This window comes from Salvelinus namaycush, chromosome 15 (assembly GCF_016432855.1).
Source record: "Salvelinus namaycush isolate Seneca chromosome 15, SaNama_1.0, whole genome shotgun sequence".
NCBI classification, from domain to species: Eukaryota; Metazoa; Chordata; class Actinopteri; order Salmoniformes; family Salmonidae; genus Salvelinus; species Salvelinus namaycush.
The window spans coordinates 24,164,708-24,190,509 of record NC_052321.1 but is presented as its reverse complement, the minus strand read 5'-3'; the positions used below and the strand labels follow the sequence as shown (position 1 = coordinate 24,190,509).

General features: G+C 42.0%; 1 protein-coding gene across 2 annotated transcripts in view; it reads right to left on the bottom strand.

Moving 5' to 3' along the window:
- LOC120060332 (lateral signaling target protein 2 homolog) overlaps positions 1 to 23,625 on the bottom strand; it is a 53,439-nt gene extending 29,814 nt beyond the window's left edge. For both annotated transcript variants that reach the window (XM_039009549.1, XM_039009550.1), the window contains exon 1: positions 23,266 to 23,625. In XM_039009549.1, the coding sequence (XP_038865477.1) occupies positions 23,266 to 23,301 (36 nt within the window). In that variant the 5' untranslated portion in view covers positions 23,302 to 23,625. The remainder of the gene's footprint in view (positions 1 to 23,265) is intronic.
- Positions 23,626 to 25,802: the final 2,177 nt, after the last annotated feature.

Here is a 25,802-nt window from a genome sequence, read left to right as displayed (position 1 = left end):
ATTACTGCACGTAATGCGCCAATGTAAACTGAGATTGTTGGATATAAATATGCACATTATCGAACAAAACATACATGTACTGTGTAACATGATGTCCTATGAGTGTCATCGGATGAAGATCATCAAAGGTTAGTGATTAATTTTATCTCTATTTCTGCCTTTTGTGACTCCTATCTTTGTCTGGAAAAATGGCTGTGTGTTTTTTTGACTTGGCTCTGACCTAACATAATCATATGTCGTGCTTTCGCTGTAAAGCCTTTTTGAAATCGGACACGATGGGTAGATTAACAAAAAGTTTATTTCATTTGCTGTATTGGACTTGTGTCGAGGGGTTATGTTGTCGAGGGGTTCCGCTAGAAAGGTTAAGATGAATAACCATCATCTAAATGTGATTTCTGTCATTCTGAGCACCGCGGGTGGACGACCTAATCAGGTCACGCACCCAACTCATGTCTGATAAATTTCTCAAATTAAAATGCTGCCAGTGAAAATGTCCAGTACAGCATTTTCCTAACGGAAACCCTGTTATGCCTAGACAATATCTTGATTTACCCAGTTTATCAATAGAGATTTACCATTAAAATAAAATGACAATGTTATGTAGTTAGATTAGTAAAAATAAAGTCAAATTGATTGCATAATCGATTCATTAAATGCATACATGGCTATCTCTGAAAAATGTTGAAGTAATTTGTTGTTCCTCAACGAGACACTTGCGTTCAGTCTGCAAGGTCAATGCAGCACATGCAACAATGTTGATGACAATGCTGTTTTCACTTTGCTTCTTAATATAAATCCACTAGCGTTCTACAATGACACTATTCGTTTGTGTTTCTTAGCAAGTTGCCCTAAATCTTGTGAGACGCTAATTGTTAGCCGCTAATGCTAATAGCTAGTTAGCTAATAAAATGTACTGAGTAAGAGCAAACGTTGCTAGCTAATAGCCTGATAATACCAGTGATGGTGTAGACCTAAATTAGCATGTTGTATGTGCAACAGTATCATCTAAATGCAAAGCAAGAATAAGTTAGCTACATGAAGTAGCTAAGAGAAAACATGCAATGTAGCCAAAACTTATAAGGTCCTCTAGGAAACACTTATCAGCACTTTAGTTCCTACCCTGTCACAATAACTCCTCCCTGGCATTTTAATTCGTTGCCAACTCAAACAAAACTGTAATTGCAATTGCAACATTTGGTTAAAAATAAATCCTAGATTTGCCCATATTGTGCAGCCTTACATGGCAGTATGAAAATTCTCTCAACTGAGCAGTGGTGTAAAGTACTTAAGTAATAATACTTTTAAGTACTACTTACTTAGTAAAGTACAGATACCCCCAAAAAACAATTTGACAACTTTTACTTTACTATATTCCTAAAGAAAATACTGTACGTTTTAATTCATACATTTTCCCTGACACCTAAAAGTACTCATTACATTTTGAAACCTTAGCAGGACAGGAAAATGGTCCAATTCACACACTTGTAAAGAGAACATCCCTGGTCATCTACTGCCTCTGATCTGGAGGACTCAAACACAATGCTTTGTTTGTAAATTATGTCTGAGTTTGAGTGTGCCCCTGGCTATCCGTAAATAAAAACAATTTGGTGCCATCTGGTTTGTTTAATAATATAAGGAATTTGAAATAATTTATACTTTCTTTTGATACTTAAGTATATTTTAAACAAAATACTTTTATTCAAGTAGAATTTTACTGATTGACTTGTACTTGAATCATTTTCCATTAAAAAGGTATCTAAGTATGACAATTGGGTACTTTTCCACCACTGCAATTGAGTGCAGGAAATGATAAGTGCTGACATTTGTTTTGGTTGAAATTGAACAGTATAAAACAAAAAATAAAGATTAATTGAAATCCCTTATAATGTATGTGCTGCCACCCTAGGATCACTCACTACTCAAAGCAAAATGTACAACTTTTATTATTCAAAAACAAAAAATACCATCAAATACCATGATATCATATTTTAAAATACTGTGATATAATATTTTGTTCATATCACCCAGCCCTACTAGAGTTGAGCACACTATAATGTACTGTATTGTACTCCTCTTCTGTGCTGTGCTTCGATGTCCAAACTTTTTAAAAACAGATGTTTATGATTGGTTCAGATTTGGTCCGGTCCAGACCAACCAAATCTTGTTTAAAATAAATACCCAAATATGCAAAGGAGGGTATTGCATATTTTTTTTTACTTTGAGCACCTATTTACCTGAGAATGACATTCATATCCATAATTATGCATCTGTGTAGTACAGATCATGGACCCATGATGTAATTCCATTACCACAATTTTGATACCTGGTGTAAATCTACTTCACTTACTGTAGTTCAATAACCGAAAGAGATTTTTTCAAAGTCAAGGTGTCATGTCATAGCTCACACCCCCATTGTTTCTGCAGAAATCTTTGAATCTTAATTCGGGAAACAGATATTTAAGAGTTTTTGGAAAACATGAAGGAGATAAACAGAAGGGGATTTTGCATCTGCACAGTTCTTCCAGTAAAAGTATTTTTTTGTAAAATGTTCAGTGTAAATGGATAAAAGTAGTCCTTGTGCAGAGTTGTATGGTTTGTTAAACTTTGAAATCAATGGTTTTTGTTTGGCATACATTTTAAAGTGAAACATTTTAGTCTCAGCACAATTATGTTACTGTGGAATTGCACATCTAGCAGTCTTCTGTCATGTTCTGTTGTCATACAAACAAGAATGGCATGACAACAAATGTCAGTGGAGTTCGCTGAAGAACTAAACAGACCTAGCTACTGGGCTACCTTCCTTTGCATGTTAGTCAAATGATTGTCTGAAGGATGACATTTAGGACATACAAGCAGCTGGATAGGAAGCTGTACCAGGCCAGGGGCTGGCGTTTAGGGGCACAATCTAGCTCAAAGGGATGGCATTCCTCTGGGAGTTTCTGGAGGACACAAGCAAGGCCCACCAGACTCAGAGGAAGACAAAAAGCTATTGAGATAGCAGCGGACCTATGGCCTACTCTTGCGGCATTCCACATTCAAGAGGGAACATTCCAACAGCGGTGCATCATGGGCAGAAGTTGATTGTGGGCGATATGCTGGCCCATCTTTCTTATGAGGGTAGAATCTGGAACGGTCATTCTCATAAAACTTCCCTGATCAGTCATATTGAAACACTCCCTTCCCATATTTTGAGATTTGGTATGATATATTTAGGCTTACAGTAAAATACGATTGGGTCGACAATAGCTTCTCCCTTTTCCTCCTGGCTATCCCAACCCCGGCCAACAGCTCCGGAACACCACGCAGCTACTTGCCCAAGCCTCCCCCGCTTCTCCTTCACCCAAACCCAGATAGCAGATGTTCTGAGAGCTGCAAAACCTGGACCTCTTAAAAAAAAAAAAAAAAAAAATTTGCAGACCTCCACAAGTCTGGTTCATCCTTTTGGAGCAATTTCCAAAACGGCTGAAGGTACCACGTTCATCTGTACAAACAATAGCACGCAAGTATAAACACCATGGGAACACGCAGCAGTCATACCGCTCAGGAAGGAGATGCGTTCTGTCTCCTAGAAATGAACGTACTTTGGTGCAAAAAGTGCAAATCAATCCAAGAACAACAGCAAAGGACCTTGTGAAGATGCTGGAGGAAACGGGTATAAAAGTATCTATATCCACAGTAAAACGAGTCCTATAGAGACATAACCTGAAAGGCTGCTCAGCAAGGAAGAAGCCACTGCTCCAAAACCGCCATTAAAAAGCCAGACTACAGTTTGCAACTGCACATGGGGACAAAGATCGTAGATTTTGGAGAAGTGTCCTCTGGTCTGATTTAAAAAAAAAAAATAGAACCGAAGCCGAAGAACACAATCCCAACCGTGAAGCACGGGGGTGGCAACATGTTGTGGGCGTGCTTTGCTGCGGGAGGGACTGGTGCACTTCTCAAAATAGATGACATCATATAGATGACATCATGAGGAAGGGAAATTATGTGGATATATTGAAGCAACATCAAGACATCAGTCAGGAAGTTAAAGCTTGGTCGCAAATGGGTCTTCCAAATGGACAATGACTCCAAGCATACTTCCAAAGTGGCAAAATGGCTTAAAGACAACAAAGTCAAGGTATTTGAGTGGCCATCACAAAGCCCTGACCTCAATCCTATAGAAAATTTGTGGGTAGAACTGAAAAAGCATGTGCGAGCAAGGAGGCCTACAAACCTGACTCAGTTACACCAGCTCTGTCAGGAGGATTGGGCCAAAATTCACCCAACTTTTTGTGGGAAGCCTGTGGAAGGCTACCCGAAACATTTGACCCAAGTTAAACTATTTAAAGGCAATGCTACCAAATACTATTTGAGTGTATGTAAACTTCTGACCCACTGGGAATGTGATGAAATAAATAAAAGCTGAAATAAATCACTATTATTCTGACATTTCACATTCTTAAAATATAGTGGTGATCCTAAATGACCTAAAACAGGGAATTTTTACGAGAATTAAATGTCAGGTAATTGTGAAAAACTGAGTTTAACTGCATTTGGCTAAGGTGTATGTAAACTTCCGACTTCAACTGTATATATATATATATATACATACACACACACACATAATTATAAATATATATAAAATTACAGACCTCTACATGCTTTGTAAGTAGGAAAACCTGCAAAATCGGCAGTGTATCAAATTCTTGTTTTCCCCACTAACTATCGCCTTGTAGCCCTCACATCTGGAATTATGAAGTGCTTTGAAAGGCTGGTCATGACACGTCAACAATATCATCCCAGACACACTGGAGCCACTCCAATTCGTATACCACCCAACAGACGACGCAATCGGAATTGCATTTCACACTGCCCTCTCCTACCTGGACAAGAGGGGAAATAACTATGTGAGAATGCCGTTCAGTGTTCAACACCATAGTCCCCTCCAAGCTCGAGACCCTGAACACTTCCCTCTAACTGGATCCTGGACTTCCTGACAGGACGCCCCCAGGTGGTGAAGGTAGGCAACAACACTTTTTCCACACTGACCCATAACACAGGTGCCCATCTAGGGTGTGTGCACATTCCCCTCCTGTTCTCCCTGTTCACCCACGACTGCGTGGCCACGCCCGACTCCAACACCAAGTTTTTTTTGTTTTTTAAAATAATAATTTTACCCCCTTTTCTCCCCAATTTTCGTGGTATCCAATCGCTAGTAATTACTATCTTGTCTCATCGCTCCAACTCCCGTACGGGCTCGGGAGAGACAAAGGTCGAAAGCCATGCGTCCTCCGAAGCACAACCCAACCAAGCCACCTGGCCCCCTCGGTTAGCGCGCACTGCGCCCGGCCCGCCACAGGAGTCGCTGGAGCGCGATGAGACAAGGATATCCCTACCGGCTAAACCCTCCCTAACCCGGACAACGCTAGGCCAATTGTGCGTCGCCCCACGGACCTCTCGGTCGCGGCCGGATGCGACAGAGCTTGGGCGCGAACCCAGAGACTCTGGTGGCGCAGCTAGCGCTGCGATGCAGTGCCCTAGACCACTGCGCCACCCGGGAGGCCCTCCAACACCAAGTTTGCTGACGACATGACGGTGGTAGGCCTGATCACCAATGGCGATGAGACAGCTGTTACGCACGACTCTAAGAAGAGGGAACGCAACAGCCTGCTACAACTCAACTCCCCGTGAAGTGAAAGAGGTATGGACCGTAGGTGCAAGTAAGGATGACAAAAAGGCAGAATGTGGTACCGTTTACAAGGATTTTATTCCTTTACACTGTAATATGGGGAAAAGGGGCTGGACGGAACCAAAGCAAAGAAAGTAAATGTCAAAGCTCCCCCTCTCCTATCTAACCTGCCTACCCACTACTTACCTAACTTAGCACCACCTGGTGCACTAGCCAAAATACAGGGGGTGGTCCGCCCAGATCTTACCTAGTGTGCCTAGACAGTGAATATACTACGGGTATATGTATGCCCTCTTGCCTGAGCACTCCCTAGGTGCCTTCCCCTTCCCCCCTGGGAACAAATGAAACAGGAGAACAAACAATATCTCAACCAAACTAAGAAACAAAGGACATCAAATAAGCTCTCTGAGCAACAATCTCACACAGAACATACCAACTGCTCCCAGCAACAACTAACACAGTACATACCAACGACCAATATGCTATAACCCTCAGCTCCCTGAAAAACAACCAACAGTTTTCAGCAATTAAATTCTCTATATCACAATCAAATTCTGCAATCTCCTCAGCCTATAATGATCTAAGCCTGCCTATGATCTCTCTGCAATGATCTCTCTCAGCAAAAATCTCTATCACAATCAATCTTTCTGCAATCTCCTCAGCCTGCAATGATCTCAGCAATCTCCTCAGCCTGCAATGATCTCAGCCTGCCTATGATCTCTCTCTCTTCTGAACAGAACACTGGCTTTTATAGCTTCACAAGGCATTTGTAATTAGAGACAGCTGCGTCTTGACGAGGGGGCGGGGTCAGCTCTCCAATCATCAATTGGGGCGACCAATCAGCTGCTTGGGGAGAACTTCAGGAAGCCATCTCCTGAAACACACACACTCAAATACAAACTACAACACAGAAACTGGGGAACGTAACAGCCTACAGGGAGGTCAGACACTTAGCAGTGTGGTGCCATGGCAACCTCTCCAACATCAGTAAGACCAAGGAGCTGATCGTGGACTACAGGAGATAAAGGGGAGAGCACGGCACCCTCCACATCGACGGGGTTGTAGTGGAGTGGGTCAAGAGCTTTAAAGTTCCTTGACGGCCACATCACTAAGGACTTAACATGGTCCACAACACCAGCAGTCGCGAAGAGGGCCCGAAATGGCCTCTTCCCCCTCAGGAACCTGAAATGATTTTACATGGGCCCTCAGATTCTCAAAAAGGTATTTAGCTGCACCATCGAAAGCATCTTGACTGGCTGCATCACCGCTTGGTATGGTAAACGCACCACCCTAGACCGCAAAATGCTACAGAGGGTGGTGCGGACAGCCCAGTGCATCACTGGGGCCAAGTTCCCGGCCATCCAGGACTTCTATATCAGGTGGTGTCAAAGGCACGAAAAATTGCCAAAGACTCCAGCCACCCAAGCCATAGACCGTTCACTCTACCATCCGGCAAACGGTACCGGAGCATCTGACAGCTTCTACCCCCAAGCCATAAGACTGCTAAATAGCCATAAGACTGCTAAATAGATCATGGTGACCCGGACTATCTGAGCTGATGCTATCTGCACTGAGAAGACAACACCCCACACCATATGCTGCTGCTACTCTATTCTTTATTATACTCTTAATAATTATAATATTATTTATCCGGATGCCTTGTCACTTTACCCTGCCTTCATATGCACATCCACCTCAAAAATACCTCATACCCCTGCACATTGATCTGGTACTCCCTGTATATCTGGTACTCCCTGTGTATTTTATTCCTCAATTTTTTTTAAATCGCAGCATCGTTGGGAAGGGTTTGTATGCAATCATTTCACGGTTAAGTCCACACCCATTGTATTCGGTGCATGTGACAAATACAATTTGATCTCCATGGGAACCCGGCCGGCATGCCTAGTGACCACTAATGTGTTAGTAAAACGCATGTCATTCATGAAGACGTAACACAACGTGTCAATTTGCAGCTCAGCCAAAGCTATAGTCCAGATGGTGAATAAACAGGGTTATACAAGTCATCAATGAGAGCAACCCTTTCTTCCCACAGGAAAACATTGTTAGACACAAATAGCTCAAGAAAACAGATTAATTAATGATTAGTCGGTCTAGGTGACAGATTCGCAACCTTGTTATGAGTGACAACTAAATGCTGTACTGTTGCACAAGGGGCAGAGGCAAAAATAAGATGTCAAGAGAAAAGGGCAAACGGTCAGTGGTAAAATAATGACAAACTAGCTATGATTCAGTAAAAAAAAGTAGTCGATAACAAGAGATGGTGGGATTGAAGGGAGCAGAACTAGTCTGAACACTAATCTCCCAACAACCTACAATCTGGCAAATATGCATTGTCTGTAACTAATCAATTGAATTTAAACTAAGTTGCTTGGCTTGTTGTGACTGAAAAAAAATCAGTCTCGAGAGGGTGTGAAGTTTTAGGAATCAACTGTAAAAACTGCAACTCATGTCCCCTTCCTTTAGGACAACCAACCATTACCTTGCACGATAAAATGATTCAGCAGATTCAGTGACCGACCAAGACACTGGTGTGTAACTGCTAATGCTGTCAGATGTCCTTGATCCTCTCGTTCAGAGGACTCAAACCTGTTCATTCTGTCCAAAACCATGTCATTACAGATGATTAAGCATTCATAACCTAACCATGGATGGATTAGTGATACATATTCAAGGCCGTTCTCTTCAACCGCACCAATATTAGGCTACACACAGCAAAACCAGCCAAAAAGTATGTTTTTAAAGGATCGATCCCCCTTTCCCCCCCAATTTTTGCCTAAAATGACATACCCAAAACTAACTGCCTGTAGCTCAGGCCCTGAAGCAAGGCTATGCAGTTTCTTGGTACATTTGAAAGTTTGTGGAAATGTGAAAGGAATGTAGGAGAATAACACAATAGAGCCGGTAAAATATAATACAAAAAAAACAAAAAAAGTTGTATCCCCCCCCATCATCTTTGAAATGCAAGAGTAAGGCCATAATGTATTATTCCAGCACAGGTGCAACTTAGATTTTGGCCACTAGATGGCAGCAGTGTGCACCATTTAGACTGATCCAATGAACCATTGCATTCCTGTTCAAAATGTTGTATCAAGACTGCCCAAATGAGACTAATTTGATCATTATTAACTTTGTTCAAAACTGTGCACTCTCCTCAAACAATAACATGGTATTCTTTCACTGTAATAGCTACTGTAAATTGGACAGTGCAGTTAGATTAACAAAAATGTAAGCTTTCTGCCAATATCAGAAATGTCTGTCCTGGGAAATGTTCTTGTTACTTACAACCTCATGCTAATCGCATTAGCCTATGTTAGCTCAACCGTCCCGCAGGGGACCCACCGATCCTGAAGAAGGATATCAGTGTAATTGAACAAGGTGTGCTGTTGTCATTCGTGGTGCGTTGTCTTGCCAGCCTGTATAATCATATTAAACGCTCCCGTTGTGCCAAGCAGCAGTCTCCTTCAGCCATGTCCCTGTGGTGGTACCAAATCTGGATTTCTATTTAAACAGTGGGGGTGGCTAATGCTTCTCCATAATCCTACATCACCATCATCAGTAACTGTACATACATAGACTCCACTTCAAGGAGTTCGCAACAAGCCTTCCTCTGCCCTTCATTCTCCAGGCTCATTCTCCTGCTAAGAATAGGCTACCACACACGTTGGAGGAAAATCTGTCTCGCACTGTCTGCAACAGCACATTCTGTATCATCCAGTTACTGGCAAATGAGCAGCTGTATACAGCGCATCACCCCTACTCAGGCCCATTGGTCAGCGTTAAAGCTCAAAAACCTCTGCTACCCTGAGTAAACAACTTAGGGTCTTTGGTCAATTATGTCAGTTATGGCCTAACTATGAAGACTATTATCGTCATGATCATCTCCGTAAGGTCTTCTGGAGGTTTCCGTTATGCCAAGTCATTATTTTCTGTTCGGTCTCCATTGCACTGTGAAATTCTTTCAACAGTGTTGCAAAGACTCTTTTTTTCTCGAGCCATCTTGTCCTCGAAAGTCTTTCAGCCTTGTTACTCTAATCCTCTGGAACTGCAGTTTACATATGACAACAGAGTAGTAGACCTTCAGTGCAGCCAAATTAACCCCTTATCCTATAATTTTTCTTGGTAAATCTATAGGCCTGAATCTTTGAAGTGTTTGTGTGCATTAGTATTTATTAAGGATCGCTTTAGCACATCTATTGTCAACTAGTTTTAAACATCTAATTGCTACTGTGTTGCATGTGTAAAACAAATCTGCCAATGCCATAGCAGTTAACCACATTCACACAGGCTGACAAACAGGCCATGATTCTTCTTTTTAGCCCCGTGCAATGCGCTCAACCCAGAGCAAGTTCATTGACTCAGCAGATTTGAAAATAGTCTTTGTATCTGGATTGAGGCTGTCATCATGTGACTGTGTATGTCTGAATGGCCACTGGCGTAATCTGATGTTTGATCTGAAAGATGGAGCTGTGTAGAGCACGTCCCTGGCACATGGGTTGGCAGGACAGGACGGGGCAGCCGTAGCACAGAGGGGGGGCTAAGAAGATTTGGGCTGCTGCAAGCAGGTCCCCCCCACACACACACACACTTCCTTAGGACCCGTGACCAATTATACAATCCCGTGCTGGCTAACTGCTGTGGTGGTTACAGATGGAGGGGAGATTTCAAATTCCGAAAACAATAACACAAAAGCGCAAATCAGGCTGAAAGGGTGACAGGGGGGCGTAATAGGGGGGGGGGGCGTGATGGGGGGGGGGGGGCGTAGGTGAAAGAAGGTTGTTTCTTCTAAGACGCATCATGGCATTGTGTTGGTCTTCATTCTGTAACATGATTCTTTTTTATAATAGTGTCTTTTAAAATAAAACACGGTAGGGACCAATTTCATGGGTGCTCCTTGCAGGATAAAATACAAGATAAGAAACCTAGTTATCATCACAATTCTTCGAGTCAAATCACTTTGACAGAACTGAAATAAAAGAAATGTACTACTCTAATAAACTAAACTCTGCACTTACAACCCTCTCTACTCTTGTGGAACATGACTCAGTCAGCCTCGGCTCAGTCTGTCTACGCAGCAACAGACCATTGTCATGGATGGACAAAGACCCAGGCAGACATTACTGCAGAGTTTGACAATGGAGATTAAAGACATAATGACAGGCGTGGATGAACACTTGGTGACTGCAGGGACCGCACACACATACAACTTGCAGGTTTTCTTCATCCACATACACTGTCCAGTTTCCATGGAGCAGACTGGTCCTCTCTTCTATGGTGCCCGCCCTCTGCATAGAAGATATTTATACACAAAGCCCACGCCATGCTCCACTGTGGGCAAATTTACAGTGGAAAAATCGCAGTTGACATCAATACAATTGTGAAGGTGTTGAGGGTTCTGAGCTTGTCTTTACATTTAAGCTATATCAAATTTCAAGACATTCATTCCCAAAAGCCAACAGTTAATTTTTTTTTATCTTTATCTTTGCTGCAAATTTAAATCACAATAGCATGGTGCACAGTAACTTTCAATAGTAAGGCTAATGGTTGTACAGTATTGGCTGTTCAATCTGCCCGTTCAGAGACTTTGTTCTCAAAAACTCCCATGGTGTGACACTGTGAATATAGTCGGGAGAAACAAAAGGAAGAAATACCAGTGTGTGAAAGCTGTGAAAGAGACGCATCCTTTTATTTTATCTCCTGCCAACTGTAACCAAGGCCAAGAAAGAACTAGGCCTAATCCCAAAAATATAGGCCTACTGTTCTCCCTCCCTGGCTCCCCCACCTTCCCTTTCTTTTCTGCTGTAGAGATGGCAGCCAGAGAAGGAGGGGTGTTGTGCATTTTATAGTCTGCTGCTGCAGACAGCCTCATACCACTCACTGAAAGCAAAAGGGCACCTTGAGAGTGCACCGTACTGCTTCTATAAATTGGAATCAAAGAACTTGTCCCAATCGAATGGAGTGTCCACAGATTGTTATCAATGTCTTAATGTGAAAAGAAATCCATGAAACTCCTGTCATTAAAACACCCTTACTAGAGTTGTCTCTCTGGTGGAGTTCAATCCCCATCGCTCCACAACTTCTTGCATTAAATCATCTTCACCCCACACCTTGGACACAATGGCCAGCATACCAATCCTGCAATGAATTTTAGAAGGCCTTCAAATTGGCTGGCCTGTCTAGATGTGCACCAGGGGTCAGGTCAGTTTTCTAAATCCGGCAGCTGACACCAAATCAATTATGGCTTGGCTGTTGGGTAAGCAGAATGGAGACATCCATAAAGGGCTGGAGAAACCTGGCTAAATATTCAGACGTGTTGGTCGCTGCCCAGCACTTTGCTGCTCCCTTTCCCCCTCTTGGTGACAACTGTTCAGAACCACTCTGGACCAGACAAGTTGCATAATTACTTTAGTTTCTTCAGCTTTTTATGTATTTTACAGAAATATTTCCCAGGCAACTAAGGGATGTTGAATAACAAAAAGGACATGACTTTGGTTAGGGTCTTAAGAATTTAGGCAAAACTATATTATTAAAACAGTGTGGAAAATGGATGACTGGAAGGATGAGGACTAGAGACAGTTGGATTTGAATGATCAATGTCTGGACTTTATGCTGCAATCTATGACATTTCTGTCTTACAAACAGTATCTGTATTATCCTGTAACTGTATAAATGGATGGGGGAGGGATGTGGTTGTTTATAAATTGCAAGTACTAATATGCTTGGCTAGTGTGTAGAGTGGCAAGCGTGGATTTTAGAGCATCCCATCTCTGTTCCCATCTGCTCAGGCTATACAGGCAGATGGATACGAGCTGAGCGCGACTGGCCGGCACGTCGCTGGTTGTGGGCCTGTCACACTGACAGATGAGGTGGAGTGTGGCTGAAGGTCAATCACTGAATGCCTGATAGAATAACCCTGGGGAAGGAGAGGCAAAAGGAGGAAATATGCAGGTTTAGCCTCCTGACATCTCTCCCTCTCTCTGTGAGTCTCTCTCTGATGAATGAGAGGTAGTAATAGAGGCCATTTTGGCTCAGTGGACACCTTAGCCAGGTCTTAGTCTGTCTGCTGCCAGTCAAGCATGTCTCCATGTACAATGGCCCCAATCTTCTCCCTTCCCTTTATTATAACTTTTCAGATTTCATTTTTGGTCGAGGGAAAAAAAGCTGTCTATTATAAGTATATTAGGTTCATGATTCAATGCGTTTCCCCCCATAACTCAATAATGGTAGAGGACGTGCACCTGTACAGCAAGCTAACATTTGCCAAGTACTATAATACAGAACAGGCCCGGTCTTTCTTAACGGCCTTTTAGAAGGGATTTAGACCAAAACAGCAAGACAAGTTTACAGAGCAAGAAGGAATGTCAGCCATCTCATCTTACAATATTGTGAATGTGGGTCAATCTAATCCTACCTTTGCCCTATAGCCATAGCCCTTCCTCCAACAGTCCAAGGGTACAGTGCTCTGGAAGGGATATCAGTGGGTCTTATTTTCAGGTAGTTTGAAGTGCACTTTGATACCAGAGTTCTTCAGAGCACTGAATGGAGATTATATAGCTGGAAAGAGAGAAACAAATGCCTTCCCTATGTGACTAATCTAGGGTAGTACAGCTCTGAAAATATCAATAGCCTTACTCCATTCTAGGGGAACATGCTGATTCAACACCTTTCTATCTCCAGGAGTACATTGTTCAATAATAAAACTACTTACTGTTGATGCGAAAATGACAAGGCCATGCAGTGTTCAACAATAAAGTATGTCAGAGCAGAATGCTACAGACTTATTGGCCTATAAAATAAATAACATTGTGTTTCCCTCAGCACACTTAGAAAAGGCAATTATGGCTTGGCTGTTGGGTAAGCAGAATGGAGACATCTATAAAGGGCTGGAGAAACTAGGCTAAATATTCAGACGTGTTGGTCGCTGCCCAGCACTTTGCTGCTCCCTTTCTCCCTCTTGTTGACAACTGTGCAGAACCACTCTGGACCAGACAAGGTGCTAATTACTTTGGTAATTACTTTCTTCAGCTTTTTCTGTATTTTATAGAAATATTTCCATTCTAGGTGATGCTGAATAAACGAAAAGGAGATGACTTTGGTTAGGGTCTTAAGAATTTAGGTAAAATTATTTAGAGTAGTATTAACAAGAGCGGAATGCTACAGACTTAGTGGCCGGTAAAATAAATAACACAACATTGTTGCCTTCAGTACATTTGGAAAAGGCAACGCAGAATACTCCTCTTGGCAAAAGTACTGAGAATTAATTATATTAGTCAATGACTGTTCGTTTTAACCTCCTGTTATTCTGGTTGCAAAAATACTTTCCCCAATATCTTGATGAAATCACTGAATTGAAGGACAATCTTATCAAGAGGGTGTTGAGCTAGCCAGTGTTTTCTGAGCTGCAGGAGCATAATAGGACATTGAGAAATGTCCCCGTCAGCAACTTACATTTACTCTGTAGGAAAGAGGGGAACGAAACCTTGTAACATAATCAGTCCTTACCACATGGTTATTTTCTTAACGCCCATTTAAATTTTTAGACACAGTGAATGACAAGTTTTGGATTTCTCATTAGAAGGTTCAGCTTTGTCATTACCCTGACAAACACCTTGGCAACCTTAACACCATTGTAGGGCGGTTGTTTTTAAAAGGAAAAAGGCAGAGTCATGGTAATGGACAATACATTTGCTGGAAGAGCAAACAGAGATGTGGTATGTTAGTAAATAGGCCTTAGCTGGAACACAGTATGTGCGCAAATGCAAATATTTTCCAAGTTGTCTTCATGGCTGTCAAGTCCAACTAGGCCTAAAACATGAGCTACAGTAATCTAAAAAGACATGTGAGACAGAGATCATCCTGAACTGCATATTGTGGTTTAAGTCATGGTATGACAATGCCACATTCACCAACCCTTCAAATTAAAATGGTACCCTGTGACATTGCAAAACTGTCCCAACAACAACAACAAATCAGTTATTGATCCTGAGTACATTCAATGTGAATTCTGATGTTAGGCCGTCTGGCACAGCTGTCAAATTATTTTTTTTCAAAAATCAAGTGGGATCTGAAGTTCTCTGTTAAAGGGATACTGTACAATCTCAAAATGTTTTATTCACACATGGTTCAGCCCCCTCCACTTCTTTCCAGATCTTAGGGGCAGATCGACAGGCCCTCTCCCCCCCCCCCCAACGTTGCAATTATTTTCACAACCCTCCCCTTGTACTGTAAAACAAAATGAACACCCTCCGCCCTCATAGAATTAACTCAAAATAAATGTTTACAACTACAAATAACAATAACTGTAGCGACCCTGTGTTAATAAACGTGGATATCGACTATGCCACTTCAGCATGCTTTTATTGCACGGTCGATGATATGCAGGGCTACAGGCCAGAAGGTTGAGGGTTCGCCGACCACCACAGACGAGCTCACTCTCCCTGCAGGTTTCATTACACTACGATCAGAGCCTGCTGCAGCTGGGAGGAAAATCATATTTTTCAACATTTTGATGCCATATTTATAATTTTATAAATTAGTGCCATGAAAAAGTATTTCCTTTTTCAAGGCACTGTATATGCAAAGAATTTTCCACCAACAGGTTTCTGTGCCAATGCACCTCACAACCAATAAACAAAGCATACTGACTTTGGGCACTTCAATACGATGGTTTGCGTTTAACGCCACAATAAATAGACTGCCAATCTAGACAAACAGAAAATACATCCCTCCCCATCTGTAGGCTTACCCAGTATCGAAGGCTTTAAAATGTTTAGTGTTTTGTAACAGATGTCTCTTTCCATTCATCAATTGGCCGCTGCACAGTCAGAAGTGATTGGTTTTAATTTGTCAGTAAAAATAAATACATATTTGTTTTCAATTGTTGATTGCACAATAAAGTCGGGGACAGGCCTCCCGAGTGGCGCGGTGGTCTAAGGCACTGCATCGCAGAGCTAGCTGTGCCACTAAAGATTCTGGGTTCGAGTCCAGGCTCTGTCGCAGCCGGCCGCGGCCGGGAGACCCATGGGGCGGCGCACAATTGGCCAAGTGTCGTCCGGGTTAGGGGAGGGTTTGGCCAGCAGGGATGTCCTTGTCCCATCGCGCACTAGCAACTCCTGTGGCAGGCCAGGCGCAGTGCACGCTGACAAGGTCACCAGGTGCACGGTGTTCCCTCCGACACATGGCGTGGCTGGCTTCCGGGTTAAGAGGGCATTGTGTCAAAAAGCAGTGGGGCTTGGTTGGGTTTCGGAGGAAGCACGGTTCTCGACCTTCGCCATTCCCGAGTCCTTACGGGAGTTGCAGCGATGAGACAATTGGATACCACGAAATTGGGGAGAAAACGGGGTAAAACAAAAGTGTTAAATAAAATAAAGTCGGGGACTTATTTCCATTGTGGTCCCTATTTTTTTTTATATTTTAAAACAAATACATATACAATTACATAGATACGGAGACAAGAGACAAAAAAAATGCTCAACCTCCAGATAAGTATGAGGGGGGAGTTTAAGTACAAGTCTTACAAGCTTTTTTGGCTGGTAGGTTTATCTTTAGATGTTTGGGGCTGCTGGTGAACCATGATGTGCAGGCATAGTCAAAGTGACACTGGACTAGCACACTTGCCAGAGTCTTTAGGGTGTCTATAGTGAAGTTTCCATCCAATTGGTGACAGATTTATGTGAATTGTCCACCTCACGTTTCAGCTGTCAGAGATTTGACCACTAAATGTATCAGGGCATTGCATGCATAGGCCTTTAGACTTAGGTGTCCACTGTATGACTTTAATATAAAATATCTATTATACACACACACACTACATGACGGTGTGTATGAACATATCTGCTCATCTAACATCTCATTCCAAAATCATGGGCATTAATATGGAGTCTCCCCTTTGCTGCTATAACAGCTTCTACTCTTCTGGGAAGGCTTTCTACAAGATGTTGGAACATTGCTGCGGGGACTTGCGGGGACTTGCGTCCATTCAGCCACTAAAGCATTTGTGATGTTGGGAGATTAGGCCTGGCTCGCAGTCACCGTTCCAATTTATCCCAAAGGTGTTCAATGGGGTTGAGGTCAAGGCTTTGTGCAGGCCAGTCAAGTTCTTCCACACCGATCTTGACAAACTATTTCTGTATGGACCTCACTTTGTGCACGGGGGCATGCTTTAACTGGAAAGGGCCTTCCCCAAGCTATTGCCACAAAGTTGGAAGCACAGAATCGTCTAGAATGTCATTGTAAGCTGTAGTGTTAAGATTTCCCTTCACTGGAACAAAGGGGCCTATCCCGAACCATGAAAAACAGAAGCAGACCATTATTCCTCCTCCACCAAACTTTACAGTTGGCATTATGCATTGGGGCAGGTAGTGTTCTCCTCGCATCCGCCAAACACAGATTAGTCCGTCAGACTGACAGGTGGTGAAGCGTGATTCATCACTCCAGAGAACGCATTTCCAATGCCGGCGAGCTTTACACCACTCCAGCCAACGATTGGGATTGCACATGGTGATCTTAAGCTTGTGTGCGGCTGCTCGGCCATGGAAACCCATCTCACGAACGGTTATTGTGCTGACGTTGCCTCCAGAGGCAGTTTGGAACTCGGTAGTGAGTGTTGCCAAACATGGACAGATGATTCTTACGCGCTACACCCTTAAGCACTCGACAGCCCCATTCTGTGAGCTTGTGTGGCCTACCACTTTGCGGCTGAGCCGATGTTGCTCTTTGACGTTTCCACTTCACAATAACAGCACTTACAGTTGACCGGGGCAGTTCTAGCAGGGCAAAAATTTTACAAACTTACTTTTTGGAAAGGTGGCATCCTATGGCAGTGACACGTTGAAAGTCACTGAGCTCTTCAGTAGGTGTTTCTACTGCCAATGTCTATGGAGATTGCATGGCTGTGTGCTCTATTTTATACACCTGTCATAGCCGAAACCACTAATTTAAGGGGTGTCCACATACTTCTGTTTGTATGTATGATGAACAAAAATATAAAACACAACATGTAAAGTGTTGGTCCCATGTTTCATGAGCTGAAATAAAAGATCCCAGACACACACAAAGCTAATTTCTCTAACATGTCATGCTCAAATTTGTTTACATCCCTTTTAGTGAGCATTTTTCCTTTGCCAAGATAATCCATCCACCTGACAGGTGTGGCATATCAAGAAGTTGATTAAACAGCATGATAATTACACAGGTACACCATGTGCTGGGGACAAAAAAAGGCCACTAAAATGTGCAGTTTTGTCACAACACAAAGCCACAGACGTCTCAAGTTGAGGGAGACTGCAGGAATCTCCACCAGAGCTTTCACCAGAGAATTGAATGTTAATTTCTCTACCATAAGCAACTTCAACACCATTTTAGAGAATTTAACAGGATGTCTAACCGGCCTCACAACTGCAGCCCACGTGTAACCACACCAGCCCAGGACTCCACATCCTGCTTCTTCACCTGCAGGATCGTCAGACCAGCCACCGGGACAGCTGATGAAACGGAGGAGTATTTCTGTCTGTAATTAAGCCATTTTGTGGGGAAAAACTCATTGGATCAGCCTGTCTCCCCAGTGGGTGGAACTAGCTCCCAAGTGGGTGGGCCAAGCCCTCCCATTGCTGCGCCTCTGCCCAATTAGTATTTGGTAGCATTGCCTTTAAAATGGTTTAGCTTGGGTCAAACGTTTAGGGTAGCCTTCCACAAGCTTCCCACAAAAAGTTGGGTGAATTTTGGCCCATTCCTGACAGAGCTGGTGTAACTGAGTCAGGTTTATAGGCCTCCTTGCTCACACGCACTTTTTCAGTTCTTCCCACAAATTTTCTATCGGATTGAGGTCAAGCTTTGTGATGGCCACTCCAATACCATGACTTTGTTGTCCTTAAGCCATTTTACCACAACTTTGGAAGTATGCTTTGGGTCAATGTCCATTTGGAAGACCCATTTGCGACCAAGCTTTAACTTCCTGACTGATGTCTTGATGTTGCTTCAATATATATATATATTCACACAATTTTCCATCCTCATGATGCCATCTATTTTGTGAAGTGCACCAGTCCCTCCTGCAGCAAAGCACCCCATAACATGATGCTGCCAACCCTGTGCTTCACGGTTGGGGTGGTGTTCTTCGGCTTGCAAGCATCCCCCTTTCTCCTCCAAACATAACAATGGTAATTATGGCCAAACAGTTCTATTTTTGTTTCATCAGACCAGAGGACATTTCTCCAAAAAGTACAATCTTTGTCCCCATGTGCAGTTGCAAACCGTAGCGTTTTTAATGGCGGTTTTGCAGCAGTGGCTTCTTCCTTGCTGAGTGGCCTTTCAGGTTATGTCAATATAGGACTCGTTTTACTGTGGATATAGATACTTTTATACCCGTTTCCTCCAGCATCTTCACAAGGTCCTTTGCTGTTGTTCTGGGATTGATTTGCACTTTTTGCACCAAAGTACGTTCATTTCTAGGAGACAGAACACATCTCCTTCCTGAGCGGTATGATGGCTTCATGTTCCCATGGTGTTTATACTTGCGTACTATTGTTTGTACAGATGAATGTGGTACCTTCAGGCGTTTGTATATTGCTCCCCAGGATGAACCAGACTTGTGGAGGTCTATAATTTTTTGTCTGAGGTCTTGGCTGATTTTGATTTTCCCATGATGTCAAGCAAAGAGGCACTGAGTTTGAAGGTTGGCCTTGAAATACATCCACAGGTACACCTCCAATTGACTCAAATTATGTAAAGTAGCCTATCAGAAGCTTCTAAAGCCATGACATAATTTTCTGGAATTTTCCAAGCTGTTTAACTTCTTGACGCTAGGAGGCAGAATTTTTATGTTTGGAAAAAATAATGTTCCCAATGTAAACGGCCTATTTCTCAGGCCCAGATGCTAGAATATGCATATAGATAGAAAACACTCTAAAGTTTCCAAAACTGTCAAAATATTGTCTGTGAGTATAACAGAACTGATTTTGCAGGCAAAAACCTGAGGAAATCCAACCCAGAAGTGCCTCTTATTTTGAAAAATCCCTGTTCCATTGCCTGCCTATCCTCCATTTAAAGGGATATCAACCAGATTCCTTTTCCAATGGCTTCCACAGGTTGTGAACAGTCTAGACATAGTTTCAAGCTTTTATTCTGAAAAATTAGCGAGATTTATCAAATCGAGTCAGTGTCCTTGATTACCGTAATTGCTGGACTATAAGCCGCTACTTTTTTCCCACGCTATGAACCTCGCGGTTTATACAATGACGCGGCTAATTTATGATTATTTTTTTTCCACAAGATTCACGCCGCCAAAAACCTGAGCTTCGTCACATAATGTGACGTAAATCGAGCGCGCTCAAACTTCCCATCACTTTGATTACGGTAGTCATTTTGTCACCCTCATCATGGCAAAGACACGGAGAAATGCATATGATGCAGCTTTCAAGTTGAAGGCGATCGATCTGGCTGTTGGAAAAGGAAATAGAGCCGCTGCACGGGAGCTTGGCCTTAATGAGTTGATGATAAGACGTTGGAAACAGCAGCGTGAGGAACTGTGCAAAAAGACAACAAACGCTTTCAGAGAAGAAAAGCAGATGGCCCGAACTAGAAAATGAGCTTGAAGACTGGGGCAACACACAGAGAGCAGACGGCCGAGGTGTTTCAACTGTGCAGATCCGACTGAAAGCCAAAACAATCGCCACCGCAATGAAGTTTGACTTTCTTGGTAGGCTACTGTTTACTGCTATTTTTTTAAATTTTTGTTACAAGCCGTGTTTCGTTTAAAAGCCTATTTATTTTTGTTACAAGCCGTGTTTCGTTTAAAGGCTGTGTAAAGTTCATTTGTTTCAATGTACCGGTAGGCACTTGCGGCTTATAGACATGTGCGGTTTATTTATGTACAAAATACATATTTTTTTTTTTAAATTCAGTGGGTACGGCTTATATTCAGGTGCGCTTAATAGTCCAGCAATTACGGTAGTTCTTGCACGCGAAAGTGGTAGTTCGACATTTTATTTCCGTCTTGTATTGAATTACTTTACCCTCCGGTTGAAATATTATCGATTATTTATGTTAAAAACAACCTGAGGATTGATAATAAAAACGTTTGACATGTTTCTACGAACTTTACGGATACTATTTGGAATTTTGTCTGCCCTTCAAGACCGGCACGAGCCTGTGGATTACTGAACATAACGCGCAAACCAAATGGAGGTTTTTGGATATAAAAATCATCTTTATCGAACAAAAGGAACATTTATTGTGTAACTGGGAGTCTCGTGAGTGCAAACATCCGAAGATCATCAAAGGTAAGCGATGAATTTTATTGCTTTTCTGACTTTCGTGACCAATCTACATTGCTGCTAGGTGTTCATAATGTTTTGTCTAGTGATCGATAAACTCACACAAACGCTTGGCTTGCTTTCGCTGTAAATCATATTTTCAAAATCTGACACGACAGGTGGATTAACAAGCTAAACTGTGTTTTGCTATATTGCACTTGTGATTTCATGAATATAAATATTTTTTGCAATTATTTTTTGAATTTGGCGCTCTGCAATTCAGCGGTTGTTGATGACAATTATCCCACTAAAGGGATCCGTGAGCCAAGAGGTTAAAGGCACAGTCAACTTAGTGTATGTAAACTTCTGACCCACTGGAATTGTGATACAGTGAATTATAAGTGAAATAATCTGTCTGTAAACAATTGAAAAAATTACTTGTGTCATGCACAATGTAGATGTCCTAACCGACTTGCCAAAACTATAGTTTGTTAACAAGAAATTTGTGGAGTGGTTGAGAAACAAGTTTTAACGACTCCAACCTAAGTGTATGTAAACTTACGACTTCAACTACATAAATTTGCATACACTTAGGTTGGAGTCATTAACTTGTTTTTCAACCACTCCACAAATTTCTTGTTAACAAACTATAGTTTTGGCAAGTCGGTTAGGACATCTACTTTGTGCATGACAAGTAATTTTTCCAACAATTGTTGGAAACAACTGGCTACACCATGGTGCTATCCTACAGAGTGCTGCTGAGCCTACTGTAGACATTCCATGCAAAACAGTGCGTTTTAATCAATTACTTGGTGACGTGAATATATTTAGTATAGTTTTAATATTTCATTATTTTTAGGAAATTCACTGAGGATGGTCCTCCCCTGAGGAGCCTCCACACAGACAGACACTACAACACCGACATACATTTGACTTTATGTCAGATGGCTACTGCTATACTGATATAGATGTACAGAAGGAGGGTAATTCGTTCATTTTCAACCCAAATATTTTCAATAAAGGTAAGCATTGTATTGATAGATTATAGTTACTCCTATAATCTATCAATATAATCTACCAATTGTGCGCCGCCCGGGTTAGGGTTTGGCCGGGGTAGGCAGTCATTGTAAATAAGAATAAGTCATTGTAAATAAGAACTTTCCTAGTTAAATAAAGGTTACATTTAAAAAAAAAAAAAAAAAAAAAAAGTAAAACTAAAAACTTTGGTAGGCCTGAAAGTCTTCCCTACCTCAAGTTCAACTGTCCAAGTCAGTTGGAGCGCCGGGGTGCACTGCCTTCGTATAATAGGTCTGCAGTAGCTAAAGCTTAATAATAGCCACACCATACCTTCAAAAACTTCTAAACTTTATTAGGGTAATATCAAAAGTTCAGCCATTGTTTATAGTGAAAATACAACCAGAAGAACAAATGTAAACCTGGGGGGAAATGCACTACCCTCCCCTGTGCCCAATATATAAAAACATTTAAAAAATGTAAACCCTCCCAAAGCTAAAAAATTGTTTGACACCCCTCTCCCACAGTAAATGCCGATCTGTCCCTTAGGAGACAAATTAGTATTGCCAAAGGCTACATTTGTGGTTCCCATCCAGGGGTACTAGGACCTGGGGGTACTTCGCCTATCCACAGGAGGTACTTGAGAAGACTCATGAAACCATTGGCTTACTAGTAAAAATTCACGAGGGGATACTTCAGGGGTATTCCAAGCATAGCGAAATTCAGTTTGTGGTAAAGTAGCCAAAAAAGGTTGGGAACCACTGGACTAAAGCTATGTAGAATGAGTAACTATCATAGGCGTTAATAGCCTCGGAATGCACTCGCTCATCTTGTCGGATGCATTCTCTCAGTTACTGTATCGGATTAACAGCAATTAAATGAATTCTGAGTCAGGGTGATGACAGTTTGTACTATAACGTTAGGTAGGGTAGCTAGAGAGCTAACAAAAACTCTAGTGTACAAGTTCGAGACTGCAATGCAAGTTAGGTTAGCTAGCTACATTATTTATTTCTGTATTGACCAATCTCAGCAATGCGGTCGATGACAATTTGTTTCGAGAAGCAGCCATTCGTATTGCATAGCTTCAGTTACCTAAAACCCAGAATGAAAGAAACAACTTTATATAAGATAATGTTAGCAGTGACTAGCTAGCATGTACATGCGTAGCTCAATATGTACTAAGGAGTGTAATACATGCATTGCAGCAAAATACTGTATGGGGGAAATAGCAAACTATAGATTGCTATTTTCAAAAATATATTAGCCAATAACAGATTACTGGCAGTAGCTGGAGAATAGAATCAAACTTACCTTAGGCTTGTAAAGCCACTTTCGAAATCGATTCATCGTTAAGTTACCTCGCCACTTTACCCCTCCTTTGTCACCGACCCCTCTTCTACCTGTGAGACAGACTAGCAAATGCTAGCTAGCTAACTACGTTGCTAAAAAGGTGGGAAATATTTAATCCAATACGACATCCGAAATTGTAAGGTAAAGAGTTGAAGTGTTCAAATAATTTCTTTAAAAACGACGATGTGTTTTCATGCCTACATAATCCACGGTTGACTGGTGATTCACTGACACTTTTCAAGTCCGACGGGATCAAGCAAGCAATCCTTCTTCTTTTTTATATATAAAGCAAGCAATCCTCAACGGATGGTTTCGTTCGCTCTTCCCCTCCTTCTGCTTGATGACAGCCACGTTGATATCGCCACCCACTTTCCCAGGCTTGCACCATACGTCACCATGGTGTAGGTACCATAGATATCCTATTAAATGAAACATTCCTAATTATTAGTATTCTAATTGCTAATTTGTGAATTTAAAATTAATCATTAATTTCTAATTCCTAATTATATGGTACATACGTCCTAATTATTGTTGGCAAGCGAAAAGGGATCTTTGGTAGTTCTACAATTTTGGTACATTATTTTCAGAAAGTGGTTGTAACCCCCCCCCCCCCCCCCCCCCAGATTACAACCTACACTGTATGTTAGTGTTTCCGACATTGTCAGACCACGAAACAATTATTGATTTACAACCACAGAGAGTTACCACAAATCGCAATTAGAAAACGGGATCTGCCCCCAATATTCCAGCATAATTTTAACACCATCAAATAACTTCTGCTTAGTCTAATACAGTGACAAATAAAAGATACCAAAAACAATTTAGTCCAATCAACATAAACTAAATATGATGTGGCTGTCAATGGTTCTGATTTCTGTTTGCATGTGTGCTTGTGCACATGTTGACTCACCCTACTTGTAGAGAAACGCCAATGAGTCCCCTCTTTCATGTTGAGGAACTGGTCAATCACTCTGTCATACAGTAGAGGCTTTTATTTTTTGTTGTCCTAGGCTACCTGGCTAAAATGCTTGCTCGCTAGCCTAACTTCCATTCATAGACAACGTTAGGTAGTTAACATTTGCCTTCTACATCTAGCTACTGTACATATTGAACTAACATCTTCTCAGGCCAGAGCCACACTTATGTATGAATTAATGGTTTGATCAGAATCGCCATTATAATTGATAATTAAGTAAAACCACAAGTCCAAATCCCTATCTTCATCCATGGCTAATTTAGGAAAGGGACAATTTTACCTAGCTAGCTAGCCACCGGAGGACAACAACACAACAGATGTAACATTTCAAGTTGTTTCAGTTAATGATGTAATGTTATGCTTTCAAAGCGATTTGATAGGAGACATGTCAAATACAAGATGGCTTCCCTTGACACTTTTTTTTCCCGCCAGGACCATTCACAGTTGAGCTTGCTCAGTTTAGCTCAGTGCTGATTGGCTTATTTATTTTATTTATTTTTTAAATTTGTCAAGGGAGGCCAAATGCTCCTGGCTTCCCTTGGATTCAATACTACGGGCGGCAACAATGTCATGTTCGTTTGGACCAGACAGTATCGGATAGATGGCCTACACATAGAGAGACAGAGTGGCGCTGTTGCGCTCACTCGGATGCTTTCTCCTGTGAGGTACGTTCAGCCACTTGCGAATTGAAGGAATGTTATGAAACAGAGAGATGAAAGATAAATTATTTTATGTATTTAAAAAAACTTTTTTGGGGGGAGGCATGGCTTTCCTTGGCGTCCATTAATACACGCCACTGATCATAAGTAATAATGTTCGTCAAAATTTGAAAATTACCAATCAGCCTTATTATGTTGCTGGCCTCTGTTTATGCCTGTGTGTTGCTTGGCAACGACCAAACATCGGAACTGTTTTGAAGTTACAGACAAACCTTGAGAACAAACAAATTAATGGGTTACACATTGTTAAAAGGTTTTTGATCAATTAAGCACCTATTTGGCAACAGTTGAACTGCCCTGTAAGGAATACGTTTAGTTCACCCAAGAAAGGTTAGCGACGTCCATGGTAAGGGTCCAGGTATGGACACATTTTGCTAGCCTAAAAATGTCTCGATTTGACTCACTACACAGCATCACTGATAGGTTTATTAAGAACCTTTGGCAGCATCTATGACATCTATGCGTCTGTATGTATGTGTAACGGATGTGAAATGGCTAGCTAGTTAGCGGGTACGCGCTAGTAGCATTTCAATCAGTTACGTCACTTGCTCTGAAACCTAGAAGTAGGGTTGCACCTTGCTCTGCAAGGGCCGTAGCTTTTGTGGAGCGATGGGTAACAACGCTTCGTGGGTGACTGTTGTTGATGTGTGCAGAGGGTCCCTGGTTCGCGCCCTGGTCGGGGCGAGGGGACGGTTTAAAGTTATACTGTTACATAGGCTTAGAGTGTCCTTTTAGATCTGGATGGATAGGTAGGATTAGAGTGTCCTTTTAGATCTTATGGATAGGTAGACTTAGAGTGTCCT